Source organism: Apiospora kogelbergensis (genome assembly GCF_038363985.1).
Source record: "Apiospora kogelbergensis strain CBS 113332 chromosome Unknown utg000003l_segment0_segment0, whole genome shotgun sequence".
NCBI classification, from domain to species: Eukaryota; Fungi; Ascomycota; class Sordariomycetes; order Amphisphaeriales; family Apiosporaceae; genus Apiospora; species Apiospora kogelbergensis.
This window is the reverse complement of record NW_027117420.1, coordinates 3,851,920-3,874,363: the sequence shown is the minus strand read 5'-3', so window position 1 is coordinate 3,874,363 and position 22,444 is coordinate 3,851,920. Positions and strand designations below refer to the sequence as shown.

At 53.3% G+C, this 22,444-nt stretch overlaps 7 protein-coding genes across 7 annotated transcripts; all 7 read left to right on the top strand.

Annotated features, from left to right (window-relative positions):
* Positions 1-2,816: 2,816 nt before the first annotated feature.
* Positions 2,817-3,608, top strand: PG998_005998 (uncharacterized protein; the record flags this gene model as incomplete). The annotated part of the gene is made up of 2 exons (XM_066872816.1): positions 2,817-3,159; positions 3,340-3,608. The coding sequence occupies 2 exons, from the start codon at positions 2,817-2,819 to the stop codon at positions 3,606-3,608; spliced, it is 612 nt and encodes a 203-aa protein (XP_066732913.1).
* A 3,741-nt stretch (positions 3,609-7,349) lies between these two features.
* Positions 7,350-10,475, top strand: PG998_005997 (alkali metal cation/H+ antiporter Nha1 C terminus-domain-containing protein; the record flags this gene model as incomplete). The annotated part of the gene is made up of 2 exons (XM_066872815.1): positions 7,350-9,512; positions 9,567-10,475. 2 exons carry the CDS (start codon positions 7,350-7,352, stop codon positions 10,473-10,475), a joined length of 3,072 nt encoding a protein of 1,023 aa, XP_066732912.1.
* A 2,171-nt stretch (positions 10,476-12,646) lies between these two features.
* Positions 12,647-13,304, top strand: PG998_005996 (mitochondrial outer membrane translocase complex- subunit Tom22; the record flags this gene model as incomplete). Its single annotated transcript, XM_066872814.1, has 3 exons — positions 12,647-12,734; positions 12,857-13,146; positions 13,212-13,304. The coding sequence occupies 3 exons, from the start codon at positions 12,647-12,649 to the stop codon at positions 13,302-13,304; spliced, it is 471 nt and encodes a 156-aa protein (XP_066732911.1).
* Positions 13,305-14,439: 1,135 nt separating this feature from the next.
* PG998_005995 (L-serine ammonia-lyase) lies at positions 14,440-16,594 on the top strand (the record flags this gene model as incomplete). Its single annotated transcript, XM_066872813.1, has 4 exons — positions 14,440-15,663; positions 15,759-15,960; positions 16,015-16,345; positions 16,375-16,594. The coding sequence occupies 4 exons, from the start codon at positions 14,440-14,442 to the stop codon at positions 16,592-16,594; spliced, it is 1,977 nt and encodes a 658-aa protein (XP_066732910.1).
* A 607-nt stretch (positions 16,595-17,201) lies between these two features.
* On the top strand, positions 17,202-18,818 carry PG998_005994 (uncharacterized protein; the record flags this gene model as incomplete). The annotated part of the gene is made up of 1 exon (XM_066872812.1): positions 17,202-18,818. The coding sequence occupies one exon, from the start codon at positions 17,202-17,204 to the stop codon at positions 18,816-18,818; it is 1,617 nt and encodes a 538-aa protein (XP_066732909.1).
* A 721-nt stretch (positions 18,819-19,539) lies between these two features.
* PG998_005993 (cytochrome P450 6A1) lies at positions 19,540-21,274 on the top strand (the record flags this gene model as incomplete). The annotated part of the gene is made up of 4 exons (XM_066872811.1): positions 19,540-19,874; positions 19,960-20,452; positions 20,523-21,020; positions 21,083-21,274. 4 exons carry the CDS (start codon positions 19,540-19,542, stop codon positions 21,272-21,274), a joined length of 1,518 nt encoding a protein of 505 aa, XP_066732908.1.
* A 355-nt stretch (positions 21,275-21,629) lies between these two features.
* Positions 21,630-21,833, top strand: PG998_005992 (uncharacterized protein; the record flags this gene model as incomplete). Its single annotated transcript, XM_066872810.1, has 1 exon — positions 21,630-21,833. The coding sequence occupies one exon, from the start codon at positions 21,630-21,632 to the stop codon at positions 21,831-21,833; it is 204 nt and encodes a 67-aa protein (XP_066732907.1).
* Between the last annotated feature and the right edge of the window lie 611 nt (positions 21,834-22,444).

The window sequence follows — 22,444 nt, the reverse complement described above, 5'->3', positions numbered from 1 at the left end:
AAGGGGTAAGGTGGTTTGCGACATTCAAGACCGAAAAACGACATGTGGTGAGGAAGCAGGAATAGACAAACGGGTAAGCTAGGCGAATTTCAAACAAACTGATCTGACCTCATGCAGTGAAAAATTACATGCACTGCAAATCCTAACCGCTTTAGGATAACGCTGGGGCTCAACAGGCTGCAGGCCGGCGGGGGTTGCCCAGTCTCACCAGTCTTGACGCGGCGAAGGCTGCTTATGCTGCAGGTCGTTGCGGGTTGTTCGGCAGCGACCAGCCAATGAGCAGCAAAACTCTTGATAAGAAGTTCAAACACGTGGGCGAACCCGACAGCATAACACAAATGCCGAGCTGATTGTTTCCGCCGAACGAAAGCGAAAGTGAATGTAACACATTGGAATATACTGTCTGGGTAATGTTTAAGAAGTGCATCCGCTTATATAAACTCAGACGAAAGCCACTGGTACGAACAATATCTATACTCGGTCTTGGCCCACCAGGTGTGCTGTCGAGACAAAACAATAGCTGCCAGGGACAGCCCCAGCATGAAGGCGCCCGGCGCAACTCCCTTTATTAGTGCCCCTGTGCATTGTGTTCCACGGTAAAGGATAACACAAAGAGCATGTTTCTCGACGCTGTGAGGTGCGTTCCCCAGGCAATTCGTTGCCCACAAGAAGAAACCAGAATAGTGACCTCGGTGTATGCCTCCTATAGATGGCGGGTCGTCGAACGTTTGGCGCTTTCGATGATGATTTGGGTCAGGGTTCCCCATAACTCTGTTTTTTCTTTTCTTAATCCGAAGGTAAGGCGGATTTCTCCCAGTTTGGTGTCAGCTTCCTCAAGGGTGAAGTGGAATCCTGACGCAATCTCTTCTATGTTATTTCATAGTCATCCTGGACGGAGTTGCTGCTGGTCGACGTCTACTTCAATTGCCTCGCGAAACTCGTTGAGAGTCAAAGGTCTTTTGGCAGCAGCAACAAATAGAAAAGCCCGTTGGGCCTCCTTTCGACGGTCACCACGTGCTATTCGCCGAAACGCCCGACGGAAAGTCTCGGCTAAATCTTTGGGGAGTTTCGAGAGGCATGTCCTGATATCTTCATCCCAAGATTGGGAGCAGAGATCCTGAATTTGGAAGACCCATAGAAACCTGAACTCGTTGTCAGCTCTGGTCCCGAGTGTTGATAGATGGTGCACATTACACTCCTTGGGCACCAGCCATCAACGCGCCCTTGACGTTACTGATTAGGGCACTATTTGCCAATCTTAGATGGTCATCCGTATTCTTTATTCCACAGTAGCTTCCAAGTATCTTCGAACATCACTATGTACTTCTTGGCAATCCATGTAGAGGTGAATAGGATCGGTGAAGTGTTTCCGGATTTCCAACTGAAGACTAGACCGGCCAGACACGAGCAGCCGTAAAGAACGTTCAGTCGTTATCAAGGTCACGAGGGACACTAGAAGACGAGCTCGTTGCTTTGCTGCAAATTGATCAATACCGTCGATAATAATGTAGGAGTTCTGTGGTAAACGTAGTTTACTAATGGTGCTCGAGATATATGAAAAATGCAGGTCGGACGAGCCAGGCTGGAGTTTTCGGGCCACGTCTTCGATATCTGGAGGCATGTTACTCGAGTTCGATGTTTGTTGAAAGGCCGACAGAAAAATGTTGTTCGCACAGGACGTGACCTCATTCCCTTCTTCCACGAAACAGTAGAGTGATTTCAGTGTGACAAATCAACCTCTGGCGATATATTAAATATAAGATATGTATTTGAGTTATGGTAATAGGGGGTGTCTGGTTGCGCGTTACCTAATTAGGAAGGGGAGCTAAGCCCAGAAGACCTTCTACGCACCGTAAGTGTTCTTATATTAATTGCCTATTTCAAAATGATCGTCAGCCTGCTTGCTAATATCAAGACGACATATGGGGGACGGCGGCGAGTTCTCCGTTGCTTTCACCACGGGTCTCACACGTGAGAAGACGCTTGACAGAAAGAACTACGCCGATGAGTCTGATCTCGAGGCGTCAACCGGCATTAATATCCAGCCTGCGATGATGCTTATTATGGATATAGAGTCGTTGCTGCGATTTGTAAGTAAGCTTGGGAACCCGGCAGTGCCAGGGCTTCACCCGCATGAAGGAGATATGACAGGTCCTGCAAATGCGAAAGGGAATAAGCCACCACTGTATCCGATAATTCATGGGAAAAAGCATAGAATTGTATTTTTGCGACTATGTCCTAAAACCACCTGCTAACAACACCATGAATGGAGATCCAGTGTGTCATCAAGAACAGCGTAATCCTGCATAGAGAAGTAGGTTGCTCCAGGACCTAGTGTGACCCGTATCAACAGGAGGCCAGTACCACAGAATGAACAGTATTTGGAGTCACCGAGTGACGGAGGATAGCTGGACACCATCAGAAGGCATAGGCACACCATCAAGTGCTGACCAGCCAGTGTCCTACTCCTCGGTCTCAACAAGACTTCATCCCGCAAACGCAACTAGACGACCGCAGCGAATAACCCCATATGGTTTCACTGCGCGGCGTCAGTAATATACCTTGGAAGCCCTAAAAGCCTAATCAGAAGAGCAGCTTTTTCGGGAAGCTGTCTGGATATGTGTCGAAGGAAGCCAAGCAACAGTCCAAGAGATATTTTCACCAAGTCGTCCAAGTCAACTGTCGTATCACAGCATAGCAGCAGAAATAGGTTCAAAACTGAAGTAGTGAGGAAGTGCTACCTTCTAAAAAGGAACCCCCCAAAAAGTAAAGAGCACCTGTGGTGCTGTTTACATAGAGCATGGGCAAGCACGCTAATGCCAAGCCCCAGCGTCTGCGCCAGTCACCACGTGCGACATCAACCGCAACAACAACAACAGCCAGACACCACATATCCAGGCATAAGCCAGGCCAAACGCAACAGAGCATCTCAGTATCACTACAGCAATAGGAACTTGAACAACGTCTCTGGCCGTGGCTTGACGGACACTCCACGAGACCCTGATCCACCGTGTTTCCTATCCCAAGGCAACCCTCAGCTGGGCCATCAGTCCAATACGTACGACGCTACATACACTCGTCCGCAGCCTATGTCGGAACCTTCTTCTTTGCGTCGCAAGATGCACGATTGGCACGCCCGCATGAAGGGCAAGACAGCTCGTAAGTGAACGCACCCCAGAGAGAAATAGGTGGCAGCCACAGCCAGACATATCCCCATGCATGACCACGACCACGAGGGTGTCTACTCGTCCCCGATGGGCTTGCTACCTTGCAGGCACCACACATAGCAGCCAGTCCCGAAAGTATGACATGAGCAACGTTAATGACGTTGAACACCAGGCTCTAAAGGAGACAAGCCCGAGCAGCCCGCAACATCTGAGTCTATCGCTCGAAAGTCCCCCGGCTTGTTCGCGGAAGAATTGGCAAGCCCAAGCCCTTTCGGAGACCGATATTATTTGGCTCGTCGCCCCCACGATGCCAACCCTCCCAACAAGGACATGGACAAGAAGCGCAGCAAGCAAGAGAAGAAGGACACCAAGCAGGTCAAAGTGGACGGCAAGGAGGACACGAAGGGCAAAGGGCGCAAAGGGGGGCAAAGCGAGAATTGAGGCCAGCCAGTAGAAGCAAGCATAGGCCTGCGAGAAGGAAATCAGAAGGTTGATTAATTTGAATAACTCAACAGGTTTGGTCAGCTGCAACTTGCTGCCTGATGGGATAAAGCACCTATGAGTAATCGTTTTTTTACCTAATACCACCTCCTATAGCAACTTTCATCCAGATAATACCATACCAACTTGATTTGAAGTCTCAAAATGTAATGTTAACTGAAAGCAGATGCAAGAGGATGAGCTACATGAGTTACTAATGCTGCAGGCAGAAGCTCATGTGGCCAGGATACAAGGGAGAGAATTGGCGTGCCATCCCGCCGATTACAGGGATCGTGGCCGTTCGGCGCAGTGAGAGTAGCAGCACTTGTAAAAGCCAAGAGTCGTAATAGTGATTCTTCATGTCCAGCAGTGGTAGCGTGGGGGCCACAGCACGACTCGGTGTAGAGTCGAGTAGCAGAGAGGCAGACAGGATGGAGCGAGATTGGTTGATTGGTGACAGACTCGGGGCCTGCATCCACGACTACCTCCCGACCAACAAATTCAGTGACTACTACACCTGTTGCAGTCAAGAAGTCATGCTCAAAGACACGTCGAGGGTGGAACGGAAGACAGATTGGCCCCCACACTGTCGATGGGCAATGAAACCACCGGAGCCGGAGCGTGAGTCGGAGGCTTTGGACGAAGGGGATGATGGGCGGTCGGCAGAGGCTCTTCCCCGCTACGGCTGTCCGTTAGGTCCACCACATCCACTGCATGTGAAATGGGTCAGGCCTTTTGTCCATGTGCGCGTGCGTGCGCCAGGTGGAAATCAAGCAATTGGTCAAGCAACTAAATTGGTCAAGCAATTGAACAAGCAATGGGATAAGACATGGAGAAAAAAATGCTTGGGGAAACACCAGATCTCTTGGAGTGAGCTTCTTTTCCCTCTTGTTCTTGTTTGCAACGCTTCGCTCGCTTGTCTTGTTCTGCCCAGCCTGCCCATGACGATGTAAGTCGTGGTTGGGTGACCGCCAGTCCACAATGCCGAGAATGCCCAGGCAAACCGGCGGTCTTGGGAGAGCCTTGGCTGATGGAATCGTTGAAATTCTCTTCATGCCGAGCCCCCAGCATTTGCTTGGCTTGCCATCGCCCATCTCGCAAGCTGGGCCAAATCTTGTCTGCACGCTCACACCTCACCAGGACGAACACAACACAGCACGATACTTGTACACAGGCAGACCGACCCGACTACCGACAATCCATTGCTGACCCAGAAAGAAACGGATAGAAAATATTGCACCCACTAGCCAATAGCCCACCCATCCCTGCCTCCCCGCCCCATGCTGGTGGACAGAGGACGCGTGTGACGTCGGGGTGCATTCCCGAGCTGCCACTGTGGAAGACAGCGACGGTCAGAGTGAGTTCGAGAGCGAAAGAGAAAAAAATAAACAAAAACTAACAAGCAATACTGCCCAGAAGCCAGGCCAGTAGCAAGCGACGTAATCGCTATGGGTCACCGTCTCTCTGGGGACGAGCCGCCAAGAGGCTAACCTCAAATGCGCGGGAAACCGCTCCACGGTTAACTCGGCACATTACAAGGCAAGCTGGGCAGTAAGCTGCGTGTGCTGTTCTGCTTTGTTTCCTCAGCTTGGCCAATTCCGCCAAATCAATCTGATGTACTCTGTCGAACCCTGGTGCTTGTTGATTGCTGAGATACATATTTCGCCCTGCCGGCTGAGACTGCTTGTTTGGGAAAGCGTGGCCAAAACTCGAGTTTACGATAACAACTTCATGGGAAAGTAGAAGAAGTAAAGAAGAAAAGAAACTGATCGTTGGGTAGAGATTGAGGCTCACTGCTGCCGGGCCAATAGTGAGCCAGAGTCGCTAGGAAAGGGGATAAAGGTCAATCAATCTGTATGCAGCCGAAAGCTTCCAAATTGATGGGATTAGAATAAGCAAGTAAGATAAGACCTGAATTGAATGTGATTCGAGAGCCTAACGGGTTCCAGTACGTGTATTGCATGAGTGGACGAACTCGGTATCCGACATGTAACAGTCATGTATTTCGTCGCCTGCATTGGAACGATGCAACCGACATGGATTTTGCTCACATGTTTCGCAGATCTTACCTCGACCTGCCTTTTGCTTGGAAGCGTTATTCTACCTATCGAGATGCCGATTGAGACGATGAAGTGTCTGGCACCTGGTTGAGTTATCATGACCTGGTGGTTGCACGCTTTGTGCGCAAAGAGCCGATAGGTTGTGATCTGAGACGCCGTGTTCAGCGCACGCAACAAGTCCTCCAGCAGGCGAGAACAAGCTTAAAAATCGTCGCCCGCTTGTGTCACCGTCCGATACAGCACACAGCTAGTCAGTGCAGCTGTCTGGGAATATGCTATCGGTACGGCCGCCTGTCTGACCTACGCCTTCCCGCAATCAGAAACAGCAATTCACATCAAATTCCAGGCCATTGGGTCATCTGAGTCTTCTTCGCGTGTCATTCATCATCGGAGATAGGAAAGAAGATGACAATCTATGATCAAGCACCCCGCAATTCCAAGTCTGCAATATATTACCAGGTGGGATAGGAAGCTTCATGATCCTTCAGAATGCCTCCAACTGGAGATCAGCAGAACCATGTGCTTGCAACGGCTTCTTATAAGTAGCTTTTATCGGCAGTGATGTGCGCTACGATCATCGCCGTACATATGCTGTTATCATCAACACCTGGCACCTTGATCTGTTAATCCATTTTGTTGGTCTTCTTCCACATACGTACACCTTTGAGGTACTTTCTGGCTACATGACATAACATACGCAGATACCTACCGAACGCACCACCTGCACCCACTCGGAGTGCGCCCATATTGTACGGTGGCTGTTTTTTTTAGTGGCGATAGGCGACGGATAAAGCTCAGCCATCTACCATCAGCGCTGGCGAACCAAGGGACCCCTGGACTTTAGTGGACGTGCAGGCCTAGACTGTCCCCGCTTCGGCCTTGTACGATTTGTTTAGCTTGTTTAGATCCTTACATCGGACCCAACTCCCAACGCCCCCAAATCCTCATCGTCAAGAAAATACCAAGCGCTGCGGAACTTTAAAATGACAGAAGATTCCCATTGCCTTGGCGCACGACGGCCTTCTTATTTTTTTCTTTCTCGTTCCCTTCAACCTGTTGTCCCTCGGCTCTATACTAAAGAGGTCTGACTCCTAGTTTTCCTCTTCCGAACATCGACGTCCACGACAGGGAAATTGGATTCACGCCTTGCCTTACTTCCCAGACCCAATCACTGCAGTCGCCTTAGCTGTGCGCCTGTTCAGAGGAAGATAGAGCTTGTTCCGCCTCAACAACAAGCTCAGAGCTTGCCACGTTCGCTCTACCACGAAACGACTTGCGCGAATTGCGCTCACCTACACCGATCCCGATCATTCCAGTTGCCGCCTCCCTTTGGCGAGTATCGTCGTGGCTCCTAACTGCCAACTGCCTGCTGCCATCGCTCTCGAGTAAGGAAACCAATACAAAGCTGTGATCTGAATGCCTCGAGGTCAGGTTGCGCATAGCGGGTTTGTTTTTGTTGGGGTAGCATCGGTCTCGAACATAGCTCCGCGACCAACCCCCACGCCCGGGGTAAAGACATCTTTGCGCCCGTATCCGATCAGCGGCCGAACTGAAAACCTGCCCCCGGAACTGGACGGCCTTTAAAAGAAAAACACAATACAACACAGAGCTCCCGCGGGTGAAAACCCGTACATCGCCAGCCATGGCGTGGGACCATCTGTCCGTCACCAAGTCGCACTTGGTGTACATCATCCTGGGTGGTTTCACAACCCTTTTCATGCTCTGCTCGACTATTATCAAGGAGCGCATGTACATTGGTGAAGCTACTGTAGCTACGCTTTGCGGTCTCATTTTTGGGCCGCATGCTGCTAATCTGATCAATCCACAAACATGGGGTAACACGGATGAAGTTACACTCGAGTTCTCTAGAATCGTCCTCGTCGTGCAATGTTTCGCCGTTGGTGTCGAGTTGCCCAAATTTTACATGGAAAAGCACTGGAGATCCGTCATCCTCCTGTTGCTGCCTGTCATGACATTTGGATGGCTCATCACCAGCCTCTTCATCTGGTGGCTGATCCCACCGCTGAACTGGCTGGAGAGCTTGTGTGTAGCTGCCTGTGTTACTGCCACCGATCCTGTCCTGGCCTCGTCCGTTGTTGGTAAAGGCAAGTTCGCTAAGCGCGTGCCCAAACATTTGCGCGACTTGCTCTCCGCCGAGTCTGGCTGCAACGACGGCATGGCATTCCCCTTCATCTACTTGGCTCTCTACCTCATCCAGGACCATTTGGATGCCAAGGAGACGACGTACCACTGGATTGTGTACACCATCCTCTACGAATGCGTCTTCGGCGCAATCTACGGCTTCTTGGTCGGGTACATCGCCCGTCACAGTATCAAGTTTGCTGAGAAGCGCGACCTCATCGACCGAGAGAGTTTTCTTGTCTTCTACTTCGTTCTCGCTCTATTCTGCGCTGGATCCGGAAGTATTCTCGGTGTGGACGACTTGCTGGTCGGTTTCGCCGCAGGTGTTGGTTTCTCGAACGACGGATGGTTCTCGTCCAAGACGGAGGAGTCACACGTTTCTAACGTCATTGATCTGCTGCTCAACTTAACCTACTTCGTCTATTTCGGTACCATCATCCCCTGGGAACAGTTTAACAATGTTGAAATGGGCCTGTCAGCTGGAAAGCTCGTCGCCATTTCTATCCTTGTCATCTTCTTCCGACGCATTCCGATTATGCTGGCACTGAAACCTTTCATACCAGACGTCAAGACTTGGCGCGAGGCTCTATTCGCAGGACATTTCGGTCCTATAGGCGTGGGTGCGATTTTCGTTGCTATCCTCGCGCGTGCCGAACTGGAAACGGAACACACAATCCCGCTTTCAGAGCTTCCGCCCGAAGGAACACCACATCTTGCTCTTATCACTCTTGTCTGGCCTATCGTAACTTTTGTTGTCGTTTCCTCCATCATTGTCCATGGATCGTCGATTGCAGTCTTCACACTTGGAAAGCGCATCAACACCTTGTCACTTACCATGTCATACACCGCCGCACCCGAGGATGGTCCTTCTTGGATGAACAGACTGCCTCGAATCTCTTCGCAGTCACGATCGCAGGCGCGCACCATGTCTGATACCGAAGGCGATGACATGAAGCTTCCCGAATTCCCGCCAGGCACCCTGCCACCAACTGGTTTACCTGGTCAGTTCCTCCGGCGGCAGAAGAACGAAGACACTAGCAGGTCCGCGAGCCGTGCTTCGTCGCACGGTCGCCGCCGTAGAAAGGTATGGGACGACGGAATTGGACCCGGCGGACCTGTCAGTGAATCAGCCATTTTCCCTCAGCGACGTTCCACCAGCAATCTCGAACCAATGTCCCCGAGCACCGAAACTGCTCAACAGGCACAATTCGAAGAGAAGGATCCTTCTGGCACTCTCCAAGGCGATGAGTCATCTGGGGAATTGCGCGAGAAGGGTTCCGAGAAGGGATCGGAGAAAGAGTCGGAAAAGGCAGAGAAGAAACATGCAGCCCGTGTGGGGCGTGAGGCCGACGGCGAAGACGAACGAAACCGCAGCCAGCCAGAGATCGGCGTTTACCATGAAGGCCATCACATTATCATTGAGGATGAGGATGGCCAGGTGCTTGCTGTGGAGGAGACTCAGGGGCAACACCACCCGGCTACAAGCAACTTGGAGAGTCTGAAGGAACTGGCCGAGCATGAGACCCAGAAGTCGAACTGGACTTTTGAATCTTTGAAGAAGCGTGTCGGAGAGTGGAGGAATGAAGAGGCTCAGAAGCGAAAGGGCAAGACTAGTGCCCAAAGAAGGCACGAGCCTGCTCGGGCGTATCAATTCGGCAATACGGTAAGTGGTTCGCGCCTGCCCTCACTTGCTAAACTCTGTGCTAACATCGAACAGATTATCGTTGAAGACGAGGATGGCGAAGTTGTCAAGAAATACGAGCTGCCGTCCAGCAAGGCCCAAAATCCCGAGGGCAGCAGTATGACTGCTTCAAGCCTGAAGTATATGGGCCTAGGAAAGAAGGGGGAGAACGCCGAGTCAGCTGGAGAAGCAGCAAGCGAGGCAGGACCTTCAGGGTCTGCTGCCAAGCCCAGCAATGTCAAATCTAGCTTCGGAAATTGGGCTGGTTTCGGTCGGCCAGCGGCCGGAGAGGGCAAAAAGGGCACTGCTGCTATCCCGGAGGAGGGCGCGGAGGATGATGACCGCAAAATCCGGTTTACGATTGGTGGGGAGGGTCGACGAATGACGAAGGACGATTTCCTGAAAGAAGTTCAAAAGCTCGATGTTCGGACAAGGCGCGAAGTCATCCAGCAATCGGACGCGTCGCCAGCTATGAAGGCCTTGGCTAAGCAACAGGCCCAGGCTGGCACCGCTAGTCCGGCGGCCACCGGGAGCTCCAATCCATCTGTCAAGGGGGCAAGTGACAGCGCGAGACAACAGGGCAAGGCGCCAGCCAAATCCCAGGAGGAAGCGCCAGTAACCCGTGGACGAAGTGGCACGGCCAAGTCCCAGGTCGCTTTTGAAACGGGCTCGGAAGGCGCAGGAACCACTGCTGGGGATGTCGGTGGCAGCGACCAGCCTGAGACAGCGGCGGAGCGGCGCCGACGCATGGCGGCCCTGTCGACGATCCAGGACGACGACGACGTGGTCGAGAAGGAGACTCCCGCTGAACGGAGGCGGCGCGAGGCGGCGCTGGGGCTGGGCGAGACGACACGGGAGGACAGCGATAGCGATGACGATGATACCCCTAGAGTGCCCCCAGCGCGGCGGGGGATTCGGTTCGCGGAACCGTCGCCTCGGCAATAAGTGATTGCTGTTGCGTTTCTTCGGTGTATCGTCACTAGCAAGAAAAGACGCCGGGTATGAACCACGATCATGACACATTTTAAATATACATATACGCGTACATGCCTGTCGGGATAGAAGGAGAAGGGCAATCAGTGCCTGGTATCATGTCGGGTTTCCTAGAAAGCATAGCGTGCGCAGAGAGAGATTGGTAGGCGTTGCTGGTTTGACGGAATTACTTACTACGTTTGACAATGGAACGAAAAGGGGACCGACTACTTGCATATATGCTTGTTGATTAATAATAATTTTCACCCTACCTCATGTTGTGCTGTCTTATCCCCTGTCTGATGTCTTGGTGATTAAATGATGTCTTGACAACGAGAGCGACGGTCTTGCGGGGTCTCCAACTGAGCAATAATCCTAGGGGGTATTGATCGGTTTGCGGTTTCAACTTGGTACTAGATCGAATTGGAAGAGTGTAGCCTGGTGAAATGGTCCAGAACGACAATGCATTCACATTCCATTCCGAAGCGGCGTGACGGGTTTTATGCATGTGTCGATAAAGGTACATTGACAAATGGCAGCGATGTCCGTTAATCCCCCAAGACAGCCACAAACAACCATTCCATGACCCTTTCCACGTTTCCATTATCACGAGCTATATGCATACCGCCCCTTTCGAGAGACGGTCGAGCCCAAATTCTTTAGGGGCAGGTACCGTTGGCGCAGCAAGGGGGTCCCTCACAAGAGCTCTCGTCGCAAAACTGGCAAGAGGGTTAGGAGAAAGAAGAAAAAAAGGCGCCACGAGAGGGGTGAGACTTACGCAGTCAGCTCTGCCGTTAAGACTGTTGACGCTGATGGCAGGAGTCGCGGCAGCCATGGCGGCGGCAAAGGCAAGGATGACAGTTACGGCGCGCATGTTGACGAGACGTGGGGCTGCTGAGATAGGGGTCGAAAGAATGCGTTTCTGTGATGGTAAAACAAGGCTCAAGAAAAAGAAAACGTTGGGTAGAAAAGCAATGGTACACTGCGACCTGCGCTGAGAATTGGAGGGTTTGTGTTTGGTCTAGTTAGGAGCAAGTGATTACGGAGTTGATGATTTCGGAAGTCCACACGAGAGCAGAGATGGGGACGACCCGAGGTCTTTATAATGCTGTCTTGGTGGAAGATGAAGATACATGCGTTTTCAGAACCAACAGGAATCTCGAGTTTGAAACGAGGATAATGCTCCCGGTTGAAACACCTTCACATGCCCCTTTGTCTGCCGAATGCAAGTGTACGGCGTGAGGCTTTCCTAATGTATGATAGAACTCGGCCGATCCAGATTCCTCTGCGTCCTGCTGCGCCCCTTGATACCACCGTACTACAGGATCACGGTCAAGCGTCTCATTACCAGCAGTTCCTGGGCATTTTCGGACCGTTTCAAGAATGGGAGATCATGTATCGTCGCGTCTCCTTGAAGCGACAAACGCAGCAATGGGCGTGGGGGATCTTTTGTTGGCGAATCAGCGTTTGTGCCATTCCTTGAAAGCCCTGGGCTGAACCAGACTGCCGGGTCCCTTCATCAAGGGCGGCCGATTCCTTTTCTGCAACGCCACATTGGCTGAGTGCCTTGCCATCAATCTTGCAACCTCTGTGGCTTCATCGCCTGCACACCGGAGCGGTATGACGGGGAAAGCCGGTCACGGGGCGGCGTGGTGGGTGTCCACCCGGTAGTGTGCAATTGTTCAATCGTCAGTGAGTCGGACCTCACAGCCCACAGCACGTACTGTGCGAGGACAGTATTCGAAAACACCCGCACGCTATCCCACCACTTGAAATCAAAAAGGTCGGCATCGGAAAAGCATCGGCGCCGTCGTTGATCCACACCCACCCCTGCACAACTGAACAAGCAGCCTGTAGCGTCATGGGCTCCCAGCGAAATTTCTGAAGAAGCTCCAGCTCGGTGGTGGTGCAGCTGATCCAACCGGGCACCATTGGAAACCTTGACTTCATCTTCAACCACGACAGCCCTTTCCTCGCTCTCTCTGGCATTGTTCCCACACATAACATTCCGATCCTCACAAGCAATCTCCTGCTTTTGCCGGCACGTTTGAGCTCAAGTCTCTCGAGCCGCTTAACCTCGAGAATTGTGACAGCGACGTCACTCTTGCAACCCAGCCGCCACATACCAAAACCCAGATACCAAAATGGTTCAACTTACCGAGGTTGTCGACGAGCATTTCCAGGAGGGCCAGCCCGGTCCTGAGGAAGATGAAGAGGACTTCACTGATACTGGTATGTCTACCGTCATTGTTAGCCCGTTCACCTTGTCGCATTGCGACAACTTGCGGCGGCTGCCGTGATTGCGCGCCTCCCTCTGTGCTGGTCAGATTACTGACGTAGCCCCTCACTTGCAGATTCCGAGATCTCCAACGAGTCCGACTACGACCCGGTCGACGAGTCTTTCGCCGAGCGCCTCTACGCTCTGCGCGATATCATCCCTCCCCAGACCCGTTCCTCGATAAGCAACACAGCGACTGCCACATCCGATGCCGTCAAGTCTGTACTAAGCTTCAGCGGTAAGACTCTATGGGTGCTCGCCAGCTCCGCGCTTGTCCTGGGTGTGCCATGGGCTCTTGCGTGGGCCGAGGAGCAGCAAGTGATGGAGATGGAGAAGGAAATGAAGATGCGCGAGATGGGTGGCGAGGTAAGTTTTGCACAGAAAGATGATCTGCCAATCTGTTGTGTCCCAATGACTAACTGTGATCCTAGATCCTCACGGCTGGAGCTCCTGGACAGGAAGGCTCCGCGACTGCCCAACAAGTCGGCGCCGCCCTCGGCCGAGACGCCAAGCCTGCTCTGTAAGGTCCATGATCTCATGGCCTCTGCCGTCGTGTCCGCACTTGGACTACAATCCGTACCTCGACCTCCGGTGATGTGTCTCTCGGAGATACCAATCACCCTTGTACACTATTAAACGACCTTCAACCCAATCTAATCCTGCACCCTCTGAGCCTGAACCGCCATGTCGTGTAATGATGGGGCTGGAGGGGCAGCGCTCGCGAGTGCTTTACGACTCACCTGGCAAGGTCATTCTTATGCTATTCCGGGAGAGGAAATCACGATTATGGGGATAATGGTTTCATTTCATCTCAGCTCATGATTGCATTGCGTGGCATTCGTTGTCTTTGTACCATAGGATGGGAATCTTGCATGCTCGCGCCTGACTGGTAGATAGGCTGCTTGCAAGTGTATTGGACGTGGCGTATTGATATGCCGCCAAGAATTGACGATAATTTGACCAAAAACTTCCTTCTTCTGACCCCTGTATTTCCCCGAATTCGTTCCCAAATCATGTCTCTCGTCTAGCCGACACGACCTCGGGGCGATGCTCGGAGCTAGACTTGCTCCAAGACTAGAACTACATGTTCTATTATACATAGTCCATCTAGCAACTCAAGCCTCTGATGGAGGTTGTACGTAATGAGAGTGAACCGACGAATGTCTCTAGTCCTGCTGGTCATATTTGAGGGACATCCAATTACCCTATAATTGATAAGGCCATCCGTCTGCATATCCACTTGGCCAAAGATTGGTCTAATGCGGTGACTGTGATTGGTTGGTAGCCCGAATTATCGATAGCCTTCGGGGACGAGCTTGGATCTCTGTTGACCGTGGCCTTGGATGCCAACCAAGTTCCAAAGCGACGGTGAGACTCTTACTGTTCTTTCCTTTTTTGCTTGGTTCACTATCCCGTGGACTGTGTTTGACTCAGCTCGGTTTATTCGTTCATCCTCATCTTTGAAGTACGTGGGAGGTTCAATTGGCATTTCCTACAGGCACTTGCTTCTCCAAGCTTGCGGCTCGTGAGTCGTAAAGCGTTCAGGTGTCGTAGGCCCAATTGGGCTCTGCAACTCAATTTGGTCCCTTTCATTGGTCATTTGCCATCACCGCATCCTGGTCACTCGCTGTTCGTTGCAGCACATACACCATAGGCATCATGATGCACCGATCAGTCATCCGGCCGTTATGCTTGCTGGGGAGGACGGCGATCCGGTCACCTCAACCCAGCTTGGCTCCTTTGTCTCTTATCGCTCCACACAATGCGCCACGCCGCGCACCTCTGCGAGCAGCTACTACAGCTACATCGCGGCACATGACGCAGGCTCGCCGTTATAGCACTCGGAACAACGAGGACGAGGAAGGCGAAGGGGGCACCTACAGTGAGGCAGACCACGAGCACGCCGTCATTTCGACGTTTGATCTCTTTTCCATCGGAATCGGGCCCTCGTCCTCGCACACGGTAGGGCCCATGCGTGCCGGCAACATCTTCATCACCGACCTGATCGAGGCTGGCCTTCTGCAGCAGGTTGATCGTATCCGGATCTCCCTGTATGGCAGCTTGGCCCTAACCGGCGAGGGCCATATGACCCCTTCAGCGCTGCTCCTGGGCTTGGAGAGCGCCAACGTGGAGTCGGTTGACACGGCCTACGTGCCTGAACGGTTTATTGAGATCAAGGAAAAGAAGAAGCTTTACCTTGGCCACGGTCTCGCTGAGGGCCAGGGCAAGGAGATTTCGTTCGACTATGACCGCGACTTCACCTGGGAGTGGGGCAAGAAGCTGCCCCTCCATAGCAACGGAATGAGGTTCCGCGTGTTCGACAAGGATGGGTACATGATCGCGACCAACGATCTGTTCAGCGTCGGCGGCGGCTTCGTCGTCAACGGCTCCTTGTCCATCAATCCCGAGAACTCGCCCTCCGACAGCCCGGCACAGGGTTCTTTGACCGGCACCAACGAAGCTGGCCACCCGGCCGATCTGGCGGAGAACATGTTCTACAAGGAGATCAGAAGAGCCGATGCGGCCGGCGACAGAAAAACAGGTGCCGAGGTCAAGCTCTTGGACGGCTCCTCCGCGGAGTCTGCGGAAGCAGGTGTCATAGTCCACGCAGGCGCTGATGATGGATCAAAGGACTCGCCGTCTCTTCCCACCTCCGACGATAACGAGGCGAATGGCGATAGCAAGCAACCGCGTTACGCCTTCCGCGATGCTTCCAGTCTTCTGGCCCTGTGCAAGAAGCACAACCTCACTATCGCGCAGCTTGTTTACGAGAACGAGAAGAGCCATGGCTACACCGATGATGAGATCCACGACAAAGTGTTCCGTATCTGGGAAACAATGGATCATAGCATCCTCGAGGGCGTGCAGGCACCATCCGACGCCGTCTTGCCCGGATCTCTCAAATTGCACCGACGCGCGCCAGCGTTATACAGCAGGCTGACGCGGGGTCTTTACCCTTCGCATACCTCACGTGTTAGCGGCGAGCTGGCATCAAGCTCTGGAGGCAAAGGGGAGAAACCAGCGGCCTCGACGACTTCGAAAGCTTTGAGTCGTTCCGAGTCTGCTATCAAGCGGGCCACTCCCCCCGCGTGCACGGCTCCCTCTACCACCCCGTCATGCCCTCCCCACTTCGCCGGACCACGTTCCCTGCCATGGACCATCTTTCGGTCTATGCTATGGGTAAGAGAGACCCGCCTCCCACCCTCTACTGATGACTTGCTTACTTTGCCACAGCCGTGAACGAGACCAACGCTGCCGGTGGACGCATCGTGACAGCACCTACCAACGGTGCTGCTGGGATCATCCCCGCTGTACTCAAGTACACAGTCGAGTTCGTCAGCGATGACCCGGAGCGCGACATCCTCACCTTCCTGCTGACGGCCTCGGCCATTGGCATGCTCTACAAGCGCGGTGCCACCATCTCCGCTGCCGAGGGCGGCTGCATGGCCGAAGTGGGCGTCGCCTGCTCCATGGCCGCGGGCGCATTCGCCGCGTGCATGGGCGCAAGCCCCGAGACGATCCAGCAAGCCGCCGAGATCGGTATCGAACACAACTTGGGCTTGACGTGCGACCCCATCGGCGGATTGGTGCAAGCCCCTGCATCGAGCGTAATGCCCTGGGCGCCATCAAAGCCATTTCCAGCGCCAACCTGGCCCTGAGCAGTTCCGGCAAGCAGAAGGTCAGTCTGGACGACGCGATCCGGGCCATGCGGCTCACGGCCCAGGGTATGCGCAACGAGTTCAAGGAGACGAGCCTCAGTGGGCTGGCCACGAGTGTGCCGTTGAACATCCCAGTTAGCGTGCCGGATTGTTAAATGGGGGTTTCTTCGTTTTAATCCTGGAAGTTGGCAGCACTCGCGGAGTTTGAGGTGATATTGCTGCCTAAAGATAGATCTATGCATGCGAGCATCGCCTGTCGGAACAGGTATGGCCCACCGGCCAGTGGAATTCCAAGAAGCAGCGCCTCATTTTCTTGCTTTCTCACACCGGCGTCCTGGTAGGTTGGATGGATGTATACAATAACTAACTAGAAAGAGAAGATCTGGAAGATTAGATTTCACCGTTGATTTCTGCTTCGGCTTGTTTCTTCCCCCCTTGATGGGATAAATAAAACTGAAGTTTGGTACTACTACCTGTATGACTTGCTTGCCCTCTCCAGGGCGCTTGCGTGTCGCCGATTGGTGTGTCGGGTTTGGTTGGGCCGACCTTATCTTGATCCTGGTACAACGGCTCACCGATCAACCAAGCAGGCTGCTTACGAGTGCTTCCGCGCCATTGCCGGGTCGCGTTTTCTAACTTCCAGTATAGGAAAGGAGCCCAGAACAATGCTCATATTGGTCTGTGAACGCCGTGAGTATTGAAAATATTCTACCTCAAGTGTGCCAACAACTAAAAGAAACCCCCTCAATTGTCATCACCAATATGCTGTACTTCTTCCCTAAACTGGTGGCATGCCTGGCGCTGTGCCTCTCATGGCGTTCAGCAGCCGCAGCACTGCCACCCGCCTTTGAGACAATCCAATCGCTCTCGGACATTTCCGTGGTGGAACTCCTGCACCTACTCGATACTGGCGCGGTCACGAGCCGGGACCTCGTCCAACTCTACTCGCAGCGCATTGCTGAGGTCAATGACGAGTTGCACGCCGTCATCGAGGTTGACCCCGATGCGCTGGCGGTCGGTGATCAGCTAGACCGCGAGCGAGCCGCAGGGCGCTTGCGGGGCGCGCTTCATGGCATCCCCGTCATGGTGAAAGACAACTATGCGACCAGGTTCTCCACGATGCAGACTGGCGCCGGGAGCGTCTGCCTAGCCGCCGGCTCGCGGCCCAGAGAGGAAGCCACCGCCGTCACCAAGCTTCGCGAGGCGGGCGCTATTATCCTCGGCAAGACGAACCTGGCCGAGTTCTCGGGCGCCCGCGGCCGTCACGTCCCGCAGGGATGGAGCGCGCGCGGGGGCCAGACGTACGGCGCCTACGTGCGCAACCAGACGGCGTGCGGCAGCTCGAGCGGCAGCGGCGTGGCCGCTGGGCTGGGTCTCGCGGCCGCCACGTTGGGTACGGAGACGGCGGGCAGCATCACCTGCCCGGCCTCGTTTGGCAACGTCGTGGGCATTAAGCCCACCGTGGGCCTTACGTCGCGGTTCGGGGTCGTGCCCATCACGCCGCGGCAGGACACGGTAGGGCCGCTCGCGCAGAGCGTCGCGGATGCGGCGTTGGTGCTCGAGGCGATTGCGGGGCGGGACGTGGAGAGGGACAACTACACGTCGGCGCAGCCTTGGGACTCGCCTCCGCGCTACACCGCGGCCTTGAACGCGTCGGCTTTGCGGGGGAGGCGGATCGGCGTTATGTGGTACGACGGGGGCATTGGGTTCGGGATGGATTACTGGGCCAACAAGAAGCAGATTCGGCGGCTCTTCGACGAGGCCCTCGCTGACCTTCGCAAAGCCGGCGCTGAGCTCGTCGAGGTCCCGGTGCATAATGGCGACGGAAAAGAGGGCGGGCCCCTGCATGTCCCCATGCGCAATGAGAGCGATTACATCCATCCGGATTTCAAGGAGGCGTTGGCACGGTACTACGACAACCTTGTTCCAGACGAGGAGACCAGCGGAGGCGATTCTGGGGCCGGGGTCATACGGAATCACACGCAGTTACTTGCTTGTCTACGAACTGAACCCCGCGAGCGCGGCGGCGAATACAGCTTCGAAGCCATAACCACCATCGCCGAAGAAAACGCCATCCTCAAATCAGCGGCCGGCGCCGAAGCCTGGACCGCGTACGTGAACGTCTCGACGGCGACGGGGTCACTGGCCATGGACTCGCTGCGAGACCAGAACCTGGACGGCCTCGTTATGTACATGGACCTGGCCATTGCGGTCGCGTCGGCATCCGGTCTGCCCATCGTTACGGTGCCCATGGGTGGGCTAGGTGGCGACGCCCGGGTCGTGTACGCCAGCGACGGCGACGGTGAAGATGGCGTACTGCCCGACTTGGTGGTGGGGGCGCCGGGGATGCCGCAGGGGCTGAGCTTCGTGGGGGGATAGGTGGTCCGAAATGGACCTCGTCGGGTTTGCGTACGCTTACGAGCAGGTTTCGCGGAGGCGGCGGACGTTGAAGCCTTGGGTGGCGATAGACAGTGACCTAGAAGCGGTAAGGAGGGATCGAGGTGGGGAGCTGTGAATGGCTTTGATTATCTCCCCAATATGCTCGATGACTTGGCTATATATCTTCTTCTACCTTTACACAATCTGGACAATCGGTTATAGTGATCGGCCTTTCCTACATCTACGGTCATCTAGCGACGGCTGGCTTGCTCTCGGGTCGTCACAAAGGGCGAGTCGTGGGCTCAATGCCTCATTGGTATTAGTGGCTGCCGGTGATGATACGTAACATGATTTCAACCAATCGAGTCCTATCACCCAAGTGTGGCATGCCCTCGCCGGCCTGGGCACTATTGATTCTGTTTCCCCGTCCTGGCGCTGGAAGTCGGCCTATCACCTATCCGTAATGCTCGGCGCCAATGCTCGCTACGGGTGAACCGTCCCGCCTGAAAATGCAGCACTCGTATATAACCTTTTTCACGCAGCCATGTCTTTTCAGCTGATGATAACCAAGCGCTGAATGTCTATATGTACCCAAAGCGATACTGAAATGTCGCTTGGATCGTCAGTTCCTGCTCCTGCCACTGTGCAAGACTCGATTGTTATTTTACCGCTTCTACTACCAGTTGACCAATCGTGCTGAGATCTCGATCAAAACATTGCGATGGCAATAGTGGTCGACATAGTGAATTGGCTACGGAGTCAATCCAAACCAGCCTTTGCAATAGAATCACTTCTGCTCGCGCTTCTTGTGTGGCGTACGTTTACTCGATGGCATCTTCAAATGGCCCCGAACGCCCCTGAGCTCTTCAAGGACCAAAGCATATTCGGCTCCCTGCGATTTACGACGTCGCGTGCTGAGTATCTCGCGGAAGGTTTAGCGCAGAGCCCCGACGGGCAGTTCAGCTTCTTGCATGGCGGCAACCACATCGTCGTGGTGTCGGGCGAGGCGGCCCGGACGAGTTTCCAGACTTCTAGGGGCTTGGATCCAGGTGCTGGGTAAGCCCTCGCTGATTACTCATAGCACCCACCTCCTCCCGTGAAGATCATACCGGGTTGGCTATTGCTTACGATGAAAGGACAGATTTGTGGCGCTCTTTGGAAGTTTTCTCGACATTAGCGAGCTGACCAAGAACTCGATGCGCAGATGCATGCTTATATACAAGCGGTGTACACAGGATGATCACTTGACGACTAACCTACACCACTTGGTGCACGATAGCGACTCCCACGTACGTCAGATGGGCGAACGGAGCGTCATCAACCCCTTGAAGTCCATGGGGTTGTTGATCTACCAGCTCACTCATCGTATGGCAGGCGCACATGACATCGCAAATGACCCGCAGTTGCTGCGATCAACTTGGGCCGTGTACGCCCCGCTGGAGGATTCCCCCTATATCGATATTCTATTTCCCTGGCTTCCCACGCCCTCAAAGCTGCAGAAGATATGGGGATACACCAAGCTGCACTTAACCATCAGCCAAATTGCTAAAAAGAGGCAAGCGGACGGCAAGGCGGATACGGATATGATGCAGATGCTGATCGACGAGGATATGAATAGTATGATCCGATCACTGGTAAGATAGCCCCTATCGATATATACATCACCTTGAGAAAGGCCCAACCACTGACCCTGGAATTCAATAGGCGATCATTGGTGCCGTCTTGGCGGGCGTCTTCAATACTACGTTTGCTACCACCTGGAATCTGTGTTGTCTTGCGACAAACCCGGATTGGTTGGAGAGAGTAAGAGCTGAGGTCAACGGTGTCGTGGCCGAGCACCGCTTATCAGAAACCGAGCCCCTTGTCGACATTTTGCAACGACTATCCCTTCGAGACTGGGAGACTAAGTTCGGCGTCCTGCAGTCAACCATCACAGAAAGTATCAGGTTCACCATGGCGGGGGCAGTTGTGAGGAAGAACATCAGCGGCAAAGACATGAAGATTGGTAATACTCGCTACGTGATCCCCAACGGCAGCCTTGCGATACACGCCACGGCCGACGCCCACATGGACGAGGGGATCTACCCCGAGCCCCTGAGATGGGACCCCAGTCGATATACTAAGGATGTGCCGCAAGGGTCAGATGTGCCTCATGGGTACCTGGGCTGGGGTTCCGGGAACCATCCATGCCCTGCACAAAGAGTAAGCGTTGCCTGTTCTCCAATTCCCAGAAGGAGGCGATGTCCTAGCTGACACGGATCCAGTTCGCGGAACTGAACGTAGTCGTGGCAAGTGTTTTGTTCATTGCCTCCTACGACTTCGAAATGTGCGACGAGGCGGGCGTTAGCACAGTCGGGCCTCTGCCCGGGATTTTGTACAATCGCATGGGCGCAGGAAGGCCCGAGACTGATATGTACATGAAGTGCGAGCTACGCCGTGCAGAGCAAAATGTATAGTAGTATATGAAACTAACGGAAGTGTAACATGATAGATGATCAAAGCCGAGAAGGTACCAAAACTCGTGACTGTTCATTTGATTTTTCTGGGACAATTAACTTTTCTCCAATCCATACGTCGACATACCCAAGCGTAGCCACAAACCAAACCACTCTCCATCGACAAACCTCCAATCCTTCAGCACAACAAACAATACACAGCTATCTAGTCAGATGCCAGTCACACGCCTTATTCGTACATATATATAGTCACATCTCGAAGCTCCTCCTCGGTGCTCTCTTCTTTCGGCATGGAAACCGCAGCGGCCACATTGCCCAGCTCGCCGACGATTCTGATTCTTTGTACTACACTCCTATGCCCCTGAAGCCGGTCGCTGTTTTCCAGGTCAGCAAACAACTCTACCAGGAAGCATATCCTGTCTTCATGCACTCCAACACCTTCCTCATCATGGACCCGGAAAAAGGCCGGACCTGGCTAACATACGAGTACCATACCCTCGAAGGCGTCAAGCACTTGACATTCTTACAGTGGCTGGCCATCCACTACAGTGAGGTATAGATAGGCTTCTACAGGACACCGGGACGCATCGAGTGTTGAGTGGCAAGAAACTCGTTAGGGATGTTCTTCTTACCCCCTCAATGGCGAAGGCGCTGTATCCACTGTAGTGTGCTCTATTATTGGGGCTTATATTATTATATCCTTATGTGTCTAGAACAATACCAATATCCTTTTGTTTTATATAAGCCGTCCATTGAACGTGCTTAATCAGTCGAATACACAATCTTATTTGGTATTTCTGAAACGTCAGTCGTAGCTACGACACTATCACCAACGATGAGGTTGTCATCGTATGCCAAAGCAACTATGGCACGATCCCCATGGCACGCGGCTCTTAATACTTCAAGCAAGGTGTAGCATCCCTCTTTATCGACTTATTCTACATGATATCAGCTCGTAGTGAGCTGAAAGTGAATAAGCAGTAAAAAAGCAATGAGCTTATTGTAAAAGGTCCTTAGATAAAAGGGTATCAAATGCAAGGTTACCCATAAAAATAGAAGTAGTAAATTACTATAAGAAGTTTTCTTCATTATGCATTTCTCAGTAGAAAGAGCCAAAAACCACATCAATTATTCTCAGATTATTCCTCCCTCTTGCAACAACAACAATAT